At 47.3% G+C, this 13150-nt stretch overlaps 1 protein-coding gene across 16 annotated transcripts in view; it reads left to right on the top strand.

Moving 5' to 3' along the window:
- The window catches only part of KIAA1217 (KIAA1217 ortholog), a 703566-nt gene that overhangs the window by 554430 nt on the left and 135986 nt on the right, over positions 1 to 13150 (top strand). For all 16 annotated transcript variants that reach the window (XM_045787000.2, XM_045786992.2, XM_045787038.2 and 13 more), the window contains one exon: positions 10583 to 10781. In XM_045787000.2, coding sequence (XP_045642956.2) covers positions 10583 to 10781 — 199 coding nt within the window. The remainder of the gene's footprint in view (positions 1 to 10582; positions 10782 to 13150) is intronic.

The following is a 13150-nucleotide window of genomic DNA, read 5'->3' as shown; positions in this document are numbered from 1 at the left end:
GTAGAAAATATCCGAGAGACTGTAAAACATGGCTAAAAATTTTAAATTTACCTGGAATCACATTTTAATCAGAGCTTTAACGTTGTTATGGTAATGGTGTCAGAACGACAGATGTGGGGAGGGGGCGCTACAGATGTGAGAATCTTGTCTCCTTAAAAGGTAAAGCACGTTATCGGCGTGTCCAGAATGTAATGGATGGCTTTTGGCTCTTCCTCCTTAGCTGTAATCTTTTTTGGAAGTGAAAGGCCGTGCGATTCTGGACTCCTGCACAATTTTGCATGGCATGAAAATGAAAATGCGTCTTCATTCCCCGTGTTTCCCCCATGAGTTCCTGTCCTCGTTTCAGGGGCCATCTAGAAGGATGAGTCCTTCTGCCTGGAAGCTCATCGTACCCAATACACATGAGAAGACAGGAGTGGGCAGGAGGGTCTTCAGGTCGCCATAGACAAGCATCTTCCTGGATTCTAAATGTTTTGTGAGACAGTCTTCCCTTCCTCTGATCTGCTCTTTAAACATATACTTATGCAGTACTCGTCTGATTTGCAAAAGCGGTCTATTCTCATTTTGGAGAAATAAAGAGGAAAAGTATGTTACTCATGGTACTACCATATAAAGAGATGCAGTGCTAATATTTGGGTGCATTGCTCCCATTTCTCAAGTTATATGTAAAAAAAAAAAAAATCCTTAAAAGACCCTGATTATGACTGCATAATATTCCGTGGCTTGGTTGCACGGTAATTTGTTAGTGAGCCTCCCATGTGACTCTAGGTTTGTTTGTTTGCTATTGTCATCTATACAGATTTGCTCCCTGACCCACTAGTACAGGAAGTATCACCTTTCTGATTTTTGCAAATCAGATTAATCTGGCTTGGCTTCAATTATTGAGAAATTTATTCTTGTCACTTTGGGATCATAAATCCTAAGGAGAGCATCTAATCCAATAAAACTGGGTAAGGTTTTGAGTCCCCTGGGACTCCGTAAATGGCCTTCTAGCAGTCCGTCTGCAGGTGGGCTCAGGGGGCTGTCTGGCAGCTACCTAAGCTTGGGCACCAGTTTCAGCCACTCTAAGCATGCCACACATCCATCCTGCCCAGTGGGGCCATTCCTCGTAAATGGAATCTAGGTCTCTACATCGCCGTCACCACCAACAAAACTAGCCTCCTCTAGCTGGTCCTGCAAACTCATTCACCCCCTTTTTCCCCTCCCAGTTGGCCACCTTCTTCCTCTCCCATTGAGGGGCGAGAGGACCCCGCCATATTTATTTTCCAAATGTCTTTACCTCCTAAGCCTAATCTAGGGAGAGGGTCTTCCTGGTGGCTTCTGTGGCATATAAAGATGCTGTTAACAGACCTTCCCCAGGGAAGACCTTAGGACACGAAGGCTTGGCAATTGTTTCAGGAAATAGGGGTTAGGAGTAGATGTTCCATAATATTTTTCCTTTGCTGCTGACAACTTTGAGGACACGATCAATTAATAATATCTCAAAAGAGTCATCCGGCACAGAAATAGCTTGAAAGCGAGTGTCCGTGTAGTGTCGTGCTTCTCTAAATAACGAGGAAGCATCCTTTTTTGCACTAGGTGCCCTTGTCATTTGTTTCTTGGTATCTGTAGAAGGGGCTTTGCATGGGGAGAGGGGCTTGGCGGAGGGGTTCCTCGTGGCTCTCGTGGCGCAGTCACGTGCCCGCCTCACCCCATGGATGCCTGTGGCCGGCTCTAGACGGGGAGGCAGCGGGCCCTGACCACTTGGCCATCACTGCCTTTTCATCTTTCTGATCTGATAACGAAGTAACACACACGGGGAAGGAAAATGTGGAAACAAAAAACACAGTTGTACTTTGCTCAACTGCTGAATCGTCTGATTTTCCTCCAGACCAAACATCTTTCTGTTTTCACAGGTGAAAATCATGAAAAATGTCTGGGTACTCTTTTGGTGGAAAGAGGGAGGAAGGGGCTGAAATACTACCCTTGAAGAAACAGGGTATAAACTGAGTTTATCAGGGATATAGCTCATCAAAATAAATCCCGGAGAAAATGCCTTCCCCCTATGGCCAAGCTAAGGAAGGGAAATACTGATTTTTCAGAGCTCAACTTAAGACAGGAGAAACTTCTAAGAATCTCAGGTATGCACGGCTGGAAGCTGGCATTCAAGTGGGGTTTGTGGGGATCTGTCTTTCTGGTTGTAAAGCCCAGGAGTTCCTGATTACTGGTAAAGCTGGCGTGTGTCCATACATTCCTCGCGTGGGGCACAGATACGCACTAAACAGTCAATGGTGTGTGTTAGACTCAGAGCGGGACCATGTACTGCTTGCACTCAAGCTCTCTATTAAAAATAAAAGCTGATTTCTTCTCCTGTAAGTCTTCAACACCAGACCCACCCAAAGGTTTCATCATTGTTATAAATCCAAATAATTTCTTTTACATTTGTATTCCAGTGCTCACATCCACCTGTCAGCTTCTAGAGCGGCGGGTGTCCTCTGTCTAGTCCCCAGGTTGGCCATCAGCATAAGAATGACCCCGAGGAGATAGTGGCTTGGGTTTGCTTTTCTGGCCCTCTGCCACCGAAGTGGTGGGAAGGAGCCAAGGAGCCTTGTGGAGCTCCGGGCCTGCTGCTTTTGAGACGCACCGGGCTATGGGTCCCAGACTCCTCTGAGAGCGGCTGGTGGGCCACCTGAAGAGAGAGGGTGTCAGCCTAGACAGATGCGGCCACCTTGCGGGGTGAGTGTGTGTGTGTGTGTGTAAGGATGGAGGCAGGATGGAAGCCAGAGATGCCTAGGAGAGCTCTTGTCATTCTCCCCATCCCCAGGCCCAAACACAGTAGAGGCCTTAGAATTTGGGGACAAGGAGGGGCGCCTGGCCGGTTCAGTCAGTGGAGACTGCGACTCTTGATCTTGGGGTCGTGGGTTTGAACCCCATGTTGGACATAGATGGTACTTGAATGAAAGAAAAGAAAAGAATTTGGAAATAAGGAGACGCAAAGAAGGGAGGCAAGGGACTGCACTGTGGTTTGTAGAAAAGACTGTAAGCAAAGGAGACGCTTAAACTTAGCGACAATTCTTAATTCTCCTGGGGCCACTGTGGAGCTGGGATGTTGGAGTAAACAGAAGTCTGGGGATGATCCATTGTTGTAAACTTCTGATATTTTGCTCCTTGAATCTTTCACAAGAGGACCGAACAACTAGAAAGTTCTCTTCAACTGAAGTCAGAATTTTAACTAGGTTTGAGTCTAAAGCTTCCTAAGTACAAAAAATGGGATTAAAGTGTCTGAATGTCATGATTAAATTAACTGTGTCAGTAATGAGTACGGTTAATCCTTGCACAACATGGGGGTTAGGGGTGCCGACCCCCCGCACAGTCTAAAATGCGTGTATAACTTTTGACTCCCCCAGAACTTAACCACTAAGAGCCCACTAATGACTGGAAGCCTTGCCGATAACATAAGCAGTCGAGTAACACATTCTGTATATTACATGTGTTATATACTCTTACAATACAGAAAGCTAGAGAAAAGGTTATTAAAGAAATCATAAGGAAAAGAAAATACACTTACAGCACTGTACCATATTTATCAAAAAAAAAATCCGGATGTAAGTGAGTCTGCCTTCGGCTCAGGTCATGATTCTGGGGTCCTGGGATCAAGTCCTGCATCGGGCTCCTTGCTCAGTGGGGAGCCTGCTTCTCCCTCTGCCTGCAGCTCTCCCCTGCTTGTGCATTCTGTCTCTCTCTCACACACACAAATAAATAAATAAGTAAAATTTTAAAAAGTCAGCTATATTAGGATAATGAGTCATCCCAGATACATTTGCATGTGAGAAGCGTCATATTTCTGAATTCTCTGTGGAAATCGGGCATTAATTAGAATGATGTAAAGATTCAGTAAGGCAGTATTGAGTTTTGTTTTCAAAAGATAACATAATTTGAAGTGAAGCGTATATCCTGGCTCACCAGACACCTCACCGTTCCCGACGGCTAACGTATTACATGAAAGCTACGTTGGCAGGCTTTTTTTTTTTTTTTTTTAAGATTTTATTTATTTATTCGACAGAGATAGAGACAGCCAGCGAGAGAGGGAACACAAGCAGGGGGAGTGGGAGAGGAAGAAGCAGGCTCATAGCGGAGGAGCCTGATGTGGGGCTCGAGCCCAGAACGCCGGGATCACGCCCTGAGCCGAAGGCAGGCGCCTAACCTCTGTGCCACCCAGGCGCCCCAGGCTTTGTTTTTTGGACCTCGGTGTTTCAATTTTGACTTTAAGGGCCCTGAAAAATAAGAATGGAAACCATCATCAGTGCCTCTAGCTTAAACTTCCTTTTCTCTTTGGCTTTGGTCTCCAAATACAACAGCATTATGAAGAATAAGAGTAAATTCGATCTCCCAGTACAGCGTAATGCTCACGGTCAACATTTCAGCAAATATTTGTTCATGATGATAAAATGCAAGTATGGCAGTCTTTTAACAACTAATGCTTTGTGACTGTGTTGCACGCACTTGAGTATATGTTTGCAGAAATCCTAGGTCCTCGTGCTGTAGCTGGGCTGCATATTTCTATCGAGGAGGTGCAATAGGGTAAATCATTTGAAAGAAACAATAAATGAAAGTCTTCTGGGCGACGTGGTGTTTTCTTCGTTGTGTGGTGTGTATGTCGAAGTTAAGAAATCTTCGTCCTTAGTCCTTAGACTCCCGGTTGAATGACTTTACCACTTTACTAACTACCAGATCTTTCCACCTGTGGTCTTACAGATGAGAAACTAGGACTCGGTGAGGCTGTACATTTCCCCCATTTTGGCAGAAGCTGAACCAGAACCAGATCACCAGACTCCAGTTCAATGACATTACCATTGACTGTCAGCTCTGGGATCCCACAGACTTGGTCGCAGTTCCCTCACTTGCTAGAATTTCAGGCCGGTTGCTTTAACGATCTGTTTTCTCAGTGGTGGTCTGTAGCATGAGTTGCGGTGAGGTTCAGTGAGAATCCCATATGTCAGTCACAGCGTGGCCGGCATCGTGCGTTCGTTCCTGGCTCTCTCCCCTCACCCCTTCACTAGGAGACTCTTCCTAGAGGACCAGTCCGCACATGTTGCAGAGGAAGCAGAGGGGAGACCTGCACGAGGCCCGTTAGCCCGGCATCTCTTGGTGATAGAAAGCCCTCTTTGAAGAAGGGAAGGCTAGGGGCACCTGGGTGGCACAGCGGTTAAGCGTCTGCCTTCGGCTCAGGGCGTGGTCCTGGCGTTCTGGGATCGAGCCCCGCATCGGGCTCCTCCGCTGGGAGCCTGCTTCTTCCTCCCACTCCCCCTGCTTGTGTTCCCTCTCTCGGTGGCTGTCTCTATCTCTGTCGAATAAATAAATGAAATCTTTAAAAAAAAAAAAAAGAAGGGAAGGCTAGAAAGGATGAGTGGAGTTCAGTGGCCTGGTTCACACAAACCAGCCCTTGGGGTGCATGACCCCAAAAGAATTCCTGTTTGGGTTTTAGGTTTGGGGGTCCCCTGGGATTTGGGAAAACATCTAGAAAGTTACTATGGAAACAGAGGGAGATGGGTTGGTATCCTGGGTGCCCATGAAGCACAGAGGGAAATCCAGCCTTCCAAACCCTTGAGTCCTGTTCCTATGGCCATGTAGTATTTCCACCATTCACGACCCCACGCACCTTCCGCAGTGAGGGGCGGCTCTCCGCTCAGCAGCCTGGGGCAAAGGCTTCAAATGCCATGCTGTAGACAGTGCCTGATGGCCAAAATGAGAATAACTCCCAGCGTAAAGACTTCTTTATTAAGCCAAATCTGCAATTGTGTGAGTATCCCCCCCCTCTTTCTTGCTAATTAAAATCTCTCTTTTCCCATGTAATAATGATACCATACACAGTAAAAGTTTCAGTAGAGAGGACATACTTGGGTGCCCCCAACTTTGCAAAATACCATCTTAGTAACTCTACATCATAACCTCCCCCATAATTTTCTAAAGAGAGTTTCATCTGTGAAACACATGTATTACCGCTAATATTATAAATGTGCCAGCGTCATATCAGCCCAAGGTGGGGAGCTGTTAGAATGGGTCCGTGTCAGTGACGGCCTGCTTACAAGGCACAAAGTCACCTCAAATTAGTTTAAGAACAAAAATGGAATTAATCAGAAGGAATTAATAGGAAAGACCCCTCAGCATGCTGGAATCAGGAACCAGGATGCCCAGTGGCCCAGATAGCTGCTGTCCATCTTTTGGGTCATGGGGATCTCTTGTCTCTGTTTTCCTGAACAGATCGGCCCCCATCCTTCCTCTGTATTCTGTTTCACGTTCCCTGTCCATTATCAGCCACGACTTCATATGACCTCACATTTCAAATTCTCACAGACACTAATAAAATAGCCCCTCTGTCCCAGGTCTCCATTTTTCAGGACGAGAATATAATGGGTCCAGTCAAGATCAGGTGTGGCTACTGCTTGAGCCAGTCAGCTGCAGCTGGGCTGGGCGCGGGTGACTCTGCCGTTAACTGCTCAAACCAGTATGTGCTTGAGAGTGAAAGGGGTTTCTACTAATAATGACCCTAGGACAACAGGTGCAAAAGCAGGCATGTCCCCGGGTAGCTGCAATGTATGTCCCCTTCATGGGACACGGTCTTCAGGGTCTTATCCAAGTGGGCAAGGAGGTATTCCGCAGAGAAGGGGGACATCATTTGGGGGCGGGAACTCTTTCAAAGATGGCTGAGCATCAAGTCAAATAATAAAAGTGAAACTTGTTCACATATTTGGTATTACTGAAGAGGTTAGCAAGAGGCAAAATCCTGCCCTGTGGTTGCCTATAGGAAGAGACAATTTGGTACTCTGCTGCTTTGGACGATGTATCTGTTAGCTCAGCTGAGAGAGGGACAGGGGAAAATGTCCCTTGAGAGGCCACATTCTCCTCCTGGGTGCCCCCGAGTGCACAGAGACCTGAGGACACGGTGTGTGACGTCACTCAGTTCACCCATGTTCTTCCCCCACCCCCGACCCACCCTTCCGTGCCAGCAGTCATGCCCCCAAACCCCTTCTGCACTCACAGGGACACACCTCCTAGCTCTTCTCGTCCAACTGTTAATGCGTGTTATCATCCTTGGCCCCAAAATATCCCTCCAGTGCATTAGGAGCTCAAGAACCCTATGCAGCGCTTCTAACCCCGGGAGCCCAGCCCAGCACTGTGCCGAGTGCAGAGTCCCTGTGCCAAATGCCTTTTGCTTTTCTTTTTTCATATAGCACATCACAGGGTAGCTGACATTCGTCAGCAATTTCCATTGTCTCTTCTCTGCACTAAATGATGTCTCAGCAGCGAGCACTGGGGGAGGGGACCCTGTGAGAAGACTGCTAATATGCAATGACAGTTTGCAGGGGGAAAGGAAATGACACGGAAAAAAGGGGAAATTTGTATTTGGAACTAAGTAGCTGTGTACAGGAAGTTAAAAAAAACAAAAGGTTAGCCCTTACAACTCTATTTTTATACATATTACCACCACGGTGACCCTGAACGAGAAACAGAAATTTGATTCTGACTGTCTTCAAGGATTATTGCCTTTTGCAATGGAAAATGACAACTCATCAAATGTATCGTATGTGCTGTGGGCTGCAGAGACGACCAAATGGCAGAGGCCAGGAACGTCGCCCTGTTGCTTAAAGTAATATTATTTCTCGGCTATTTTGCTCAACGGAGTGCGTAGTGTTTTTTTGTTTTGTTTTGTTTTTGTTTTTTTAAAGATTTTATTTATTCATTTGACAGAGATAGAGACAGCCAGCGAGAGAGGGAGCACAAGCAGGGGGAGTGGGAGAGGAAGAAGCAGGCTCATAGCGGAGGAGCCTGATGTGGGGCTCGATCCCAGAACGCCAGGATCACGCCCTGAGCCGAAGGCAGACGCTTAACGACTGAGCCACCCAGGCGCCTGTTTTGTTTTTTTTTAAGTCAGAGGGAAGACCTCTTCCCTGATACTCTTCTGAGTGTAGCAACCAGGTAGTTACTCCATTGAGGACCATATGAATTTATCTAGATCTCGGTGGGCTAGGCAGTGATTGAGGAATGATTTTTCTAGTCAAGGAATATGTTCACCGAGTGCCAAAGCCAGATCCCAATCTTTATTTCAGAAGCAGACTTCATGGAAAATAAATCTGGGAATCAACCACTTTTGGGGGCTTGCACAGAAAAATTAACCCAGAGAGACAATGTAACTGTTAATGGGTGTCCTTTCTGGCATGCAGTCTGAGCTGAGAGTTTCCTTGGTTGTCTCCCTGAAGCCACATCCCACACTTACGGGAGTGCCTGAATCTGTGCGCTGACCCTTTTCGGTTTTCCTCCGTGGAAAGGTCCCGAGAGGCGTAGCCAGGAGTGAGGGTGTAGATAATGCAATCATGCTCCGCCAGGAGGGGTCTCCTTGTACTGTTAGCAAGAGAGAGGGGAAAGAAGCTGATCGTTCTACCCTCGGGAGGGTTCCCTGGTGTATCAGGCTACATAATTTTCGTTGTACCTTGTTCCAGAAATCATTAAGAATTTCAAGACAGGGGCTCCTGGGTGGTTCAGTTGGTTAAGCATCCAGCTCTCGAGTTTGGATCAGGTCATGATCTCAGGCTTGTGAGATCGAGCTCTGCGTGGGGCTCCGTGCTGAGCATGGAGCCTGCTTAAATTCTCTCTGTCTCTCTCTCCCCTTCCCTCTTTCCCTCTCCGTCATCCCTCTCCTTCCCTCCTTCTCTCCCTCTTCCCCTCTCAAAACCCCCCAATGCCGCATACTCTTTCTCTGAAAAAAAAAAAAAAAGGAATTTTAAGACAGCCACAGTAGAGCATGAAACCAAGCTGGAACCTTCTAAGTGTGGGGCATGGGTTATACACCCACGAAGCTCCTTCTGCCTCGAGGGTTAAATGGTGCTTAACTTCAAAATGCAGTGGCCCCCTTAGGAAGTCTTGGAGGAAATTGAGGAATGCAAACAAACCAAAAACCTAGCTGCTGGGGCTGCCTGTAGCCCAGCACCAGCCCCTCAGCACCTTTGGCATCTTACTCGGTAAAAGAAAACTCACCTGCTTGATTCTTTCTGATCAGTTTGCCTTCCAGAAGGTGCCTGGGATCGCGCAATGCCAGTCACAGTGGGCAGTGCCAGAGGGGAGAGCTGAGATGATGTGTTCATTCAGCCTAATCCCCTACTTTGGCTGACTCCCTTTCTCTGACCTTCCGCGCGCATCTCCGACCCCCCACACCAGAGCTCGAGTGATCCTCTAAAAAACAGATCCGATCCTGGCCCTCTCACCCCTTTCCCTGCCTCAGATGCCTCCGTGGAGTTCTGGTACCTTAGAGTTCAGTTGAGTTCACCTTGACTCCGAGGCTGCGTGTGATCTGATCTCTGTTGGACAAGCCCCTTCAAGCGTCCAGTGCTTGCCACTTCTTTCTGCATTGGGGACTTAGCCCTTGCTGACCCCTCTTCCTGGAATGCCTTTCCCTCTCTTTATTCTTACCCTCTGGCTTACCCCCTCCTCCCAGCTTACCTCTTTCTTGACAACACAGTTTACTCCTCTTCCCAACAAGCGCCCCACCCCCACCAGGTGGAGTTAACACCCTCTCACGGCACCTTTATGTGGTCTTCCGTGTTGGGCCCCTGACTAGACTGTGAAACCATGTGGGCAAGGCCATGCCTGCTTTTGCATCATTCTGGCCCCAGTACCTAGCACAGTCTGGAACATGGTGGGTCTGCAGTACGTGTCTGTTGGAAGGATGAATGGATGTCCCCACACAGTTTCCTCTTCACGCTTCATTATCCACTTTCCTGTGTTATTTCGTGCCTTTCACTAATTGCACCGATTAGTTCTGAAACTCTCTGACATCAGGCAGCCTGTTGTGTGTTTTTCTCCATCTCCCACAATGCTCAACCACTAGTCCATGATCAAGGAATGTTCTTGACTAATAGATCATGAGCATTTTACACACGAAATTTCCCGCCATTACAGTACAGATAACTTAAGAATTCAGTTCTGTGTTGTGTGTGTGTAAGTTATTCTAGATACTTTCTGCTGATTGGTGAGGTAAGTAATAACCAAAGCTAGACATAATCTTACCTATGGGATGTCTGACTCAAAGAAAGAAGTTCAGCTGTGATATAAATGTCTCCCTCACAATCTTGGTTTACCGATTTTGGAAACAGTCTTGATGTAAGACTTTGAAGGCCCGGTTGTGTTCAGTTTACTGTGGCGTGAGTGCCTCATCCGTTTAGGTATATATAAACGTGCACAGTCCCATCTGTTGTCATAACAACCGTTAAAATTTGTCGGGCCACAGGAATTGATTTGCCATCATTCTTTCCTATGATGTGGCTTGTCTTCAACTGCTTGTCGAAGCTGGTATTTGTACAGTAAATGCGCAGTGATAAAAATCTTAATGGAATACTCAGGGACAATATGGGGTTTTTTTTTCCAGTAACTTTCACAACTGCTACTTTGACCCACTGGATCTTTAGTTTTCTGTGTCCAGGTCTTCCGACGGATTTTTCCCCTGCCATATTGTTTGCCCAGTTTGGCAGACCTTGATGGCTTTGAAAATATTTTCTACATAATTCCTAATCATTTATTTTCCTACTTTTCTTTTACGTGCCTTTTGCAGACAAGAAGTCCCAAACTGTCTCATAGTCCCCAACCTCCCAATTTGGGCGACCCAATCGAGCATTTATCAGAGACGTCTGGTGATTCTTTGGAAGCCATGTCTGAGGGAGAAGCTCCGAGTCCTTTTTCCAGAGGCAGCCGAACTCGAGCGAGCCTTCCAGTGGTGAGGTCGACCAACCAGACAAAAGAAAGATCTCTGGGTAAGCCTCAAAGGGCAGTTTCTGATGCCCCTTTTTTACTGCATGCATGTATTTTTATACTTCTGAACACGTGCCCCTGCGTCCAGATGTTAATTAGATCTTGTTTTGTGAAAACACACGTACTAAGAAACTTGGCTAATTGAACGTCAAGCTGAAGAAACAGCATGTCCAAGCTGTCTTTGGGGCTGGGCCCCATGACTGTTAGTGTAAACCTAAACACAGGGCTGTTCCCACCACCCACGGAAGGATAGAGGGGCTTGGCATGCCTTTGCTACCGCTCTTCCTTTCAACAAGCTTTTCAGGAAAGCAGAAGGATTCTATTGTTCTGCCTTTACTACTTATCATTTGTGGTTTTTTTTTTCTATGGGAAATTCAGTTTCTATCTCGCTTTGTTTTTTTAAAAAATGTTATGGCCCTTTAACAAAATGTACAGATCATAAGGCTTTAGACCTCTCTGACGATTTCATAAGCTTAACCTGCTGTTTCAAGGTTCCAGACCAGTACTTGTTTCTGCAGATAGATGGGTCACGGGGTAGGAGGGGACAGGAACAGGATCAACCCACAAAAGGCTTCAGGGTCTGGCCTCTGCACAAGACAGCAAAATGATGCCACATAAAACCCAGCAAATGCCTTGCTTGAAGGGGAAAAGACCAGTGAAAGCTTTGGGGGAGGAATGCTGATTTTGTTGCCTCGCTTGCAGATGACAACAAGACTGGTTGCAAACATTCTCCTAGCTGGCCTTGAAAAAACAAACAAAAAACCAACCAAAAAACCCCAAACTATTGTTATTTGTATTATCAATGTGACATTTTAACACTAAATTTTACATAGATCCTTTTAGGTTAATAATCCAGGGTCCTCATTTTACAAATGAGAGAAGAAAACCACAAAGAAATCTGCTTTTTCTTTTCTTTTCTTGTTTTTTGCTTTCTCTTGGGGGGGGGGGTTGTTTTGTTTTTTTTTTTTGAGGTCACATAGTTCCATGGCGGAAGCGGGCCTCCAGTTTCTATTTGTCTCCTGTACAATCAAAGGAGTAGGACACACAGGGGTACGATACGCCCGAGGAACATCCTGGGCCAGGACAGGGTCAGGACGACACAGGCTTCCACACTAGCCCCAGGTTGGGGCGTTCCATCTGGATTCCAGAGCTCTGTGCTCTCTTTGCCCCACTCAGCTTGCGGGAGCAGGAGCCAATCTGGGAGTGGAATTTCTCCTTGTGCTTTGCAGGAAATGAGGGAGCTTCAGGTCCCTGGAAAGATAGGCTGTGCTTTGTAAATTAAATGAAGATAAGAATAAATACCCATGGGCCTCCCTCCATACCTGGGGGACACTGAGCCTGTGGGGTGATGGCACCTTTGTCTTGGCCGGCAGGAGGCAGCCAACACGGTGGGCAGTGCAGGTAGACCCTGCCAGCGTTTACAAAGAAGCCTGGGGCAGAGAGGCTGCAGGAGCCTGGGGTGGCCTTGCCCTCAGAATTGCTGAGAGTGGCTGGTGTTGTCTCACCAAGTGGCTGCGATTCTGCAAAGCTCCGGAGTTTTACTGAGCACACCTTGCTGTGCAAGTTCTGGCGAGTGCAGAGTCAGAGCAGATTAAAAAACGTATCCAAGGTGTTTATTCTTCTAGCTCCGCGAGGCACTTTTTGGCCTGTGATTTCTACAGCTCTTGGGTCGAAAGGAAGGAATACGGCGAGCAGGGAGGGAGCAGAGAGGCGAGGAATGAGAAGTTTACCCCAGGGAGAGGATCCCAGGTTCAGGAAATGAGGCTGGGGCGGGACCGGTGGGGTTGGCGCTGCCCTTGACCGCCTCCTTGTGGCCAATTTGGGAATGTCCTCCTCGCTGCACCTGGCCTTGTGGCGTAATGCAGTTGAGCCGGGCTGGGAAATAAACAGGAAAGCGTGAGCCAGGGAGAGTCTAAACACAGTGTCCCTGCCAGGGGCCCTGCTCAGCTTTGTGTTCTGGAAAATCCCAAGTGTGCCTGCACTTATTTAATATGCACACAGGCTCCAGGGAAGAGCCGGCTCCCCAGAGAGCCCAGAAGCAGGAGCAGTGAGTGTCCCCCAGCAGTGGGTGGCAGAGGAGCAGAGCTATGCCCCCACCTGCCCCAGAGGCTGCAGACAGGGGACTGAGCCGTGACCTCCTGCAGATCCATTGTCGCTGCCATTTGGAAGTCCCACGTAATTTGGGGGATCTGGACCCCATCACTTTATATTCGTCTGCAGAATTTTAAGGTTCTCCCCTGAAGCTCTGTTGATCCTGTCTTTATTTAAAACTTTCGTCGTTTGTTCCTGATGGATTTTTGGCATTAGTTTTGAGTTTTACGTGAAAATACTATTTAGCTTGATGGCTCACTTTTGGGAGGCCCCCTCAATT

The sequence above is a fragment of the Ursus americanus genome, chromosome 31 (genome assembly GCF_024610735.1).
Source record: "Ursus americanus isolate L20-20 chromosome 31, mUrsAme1.1.p, whole genome shotgun sequence".
Classification (NCBI taxonomy): domain Eukaryota; kingdom Metazoa; phylum Chordata; class Mammalia; order Carnivora; family Ursidae; genus Ursus; species Ursus americanus.
The sequence above is the reverse complement of the archived record's forward strand: the minus strand, read 5'-3'. Positions and strand labels throughout refer to the sequence as shown.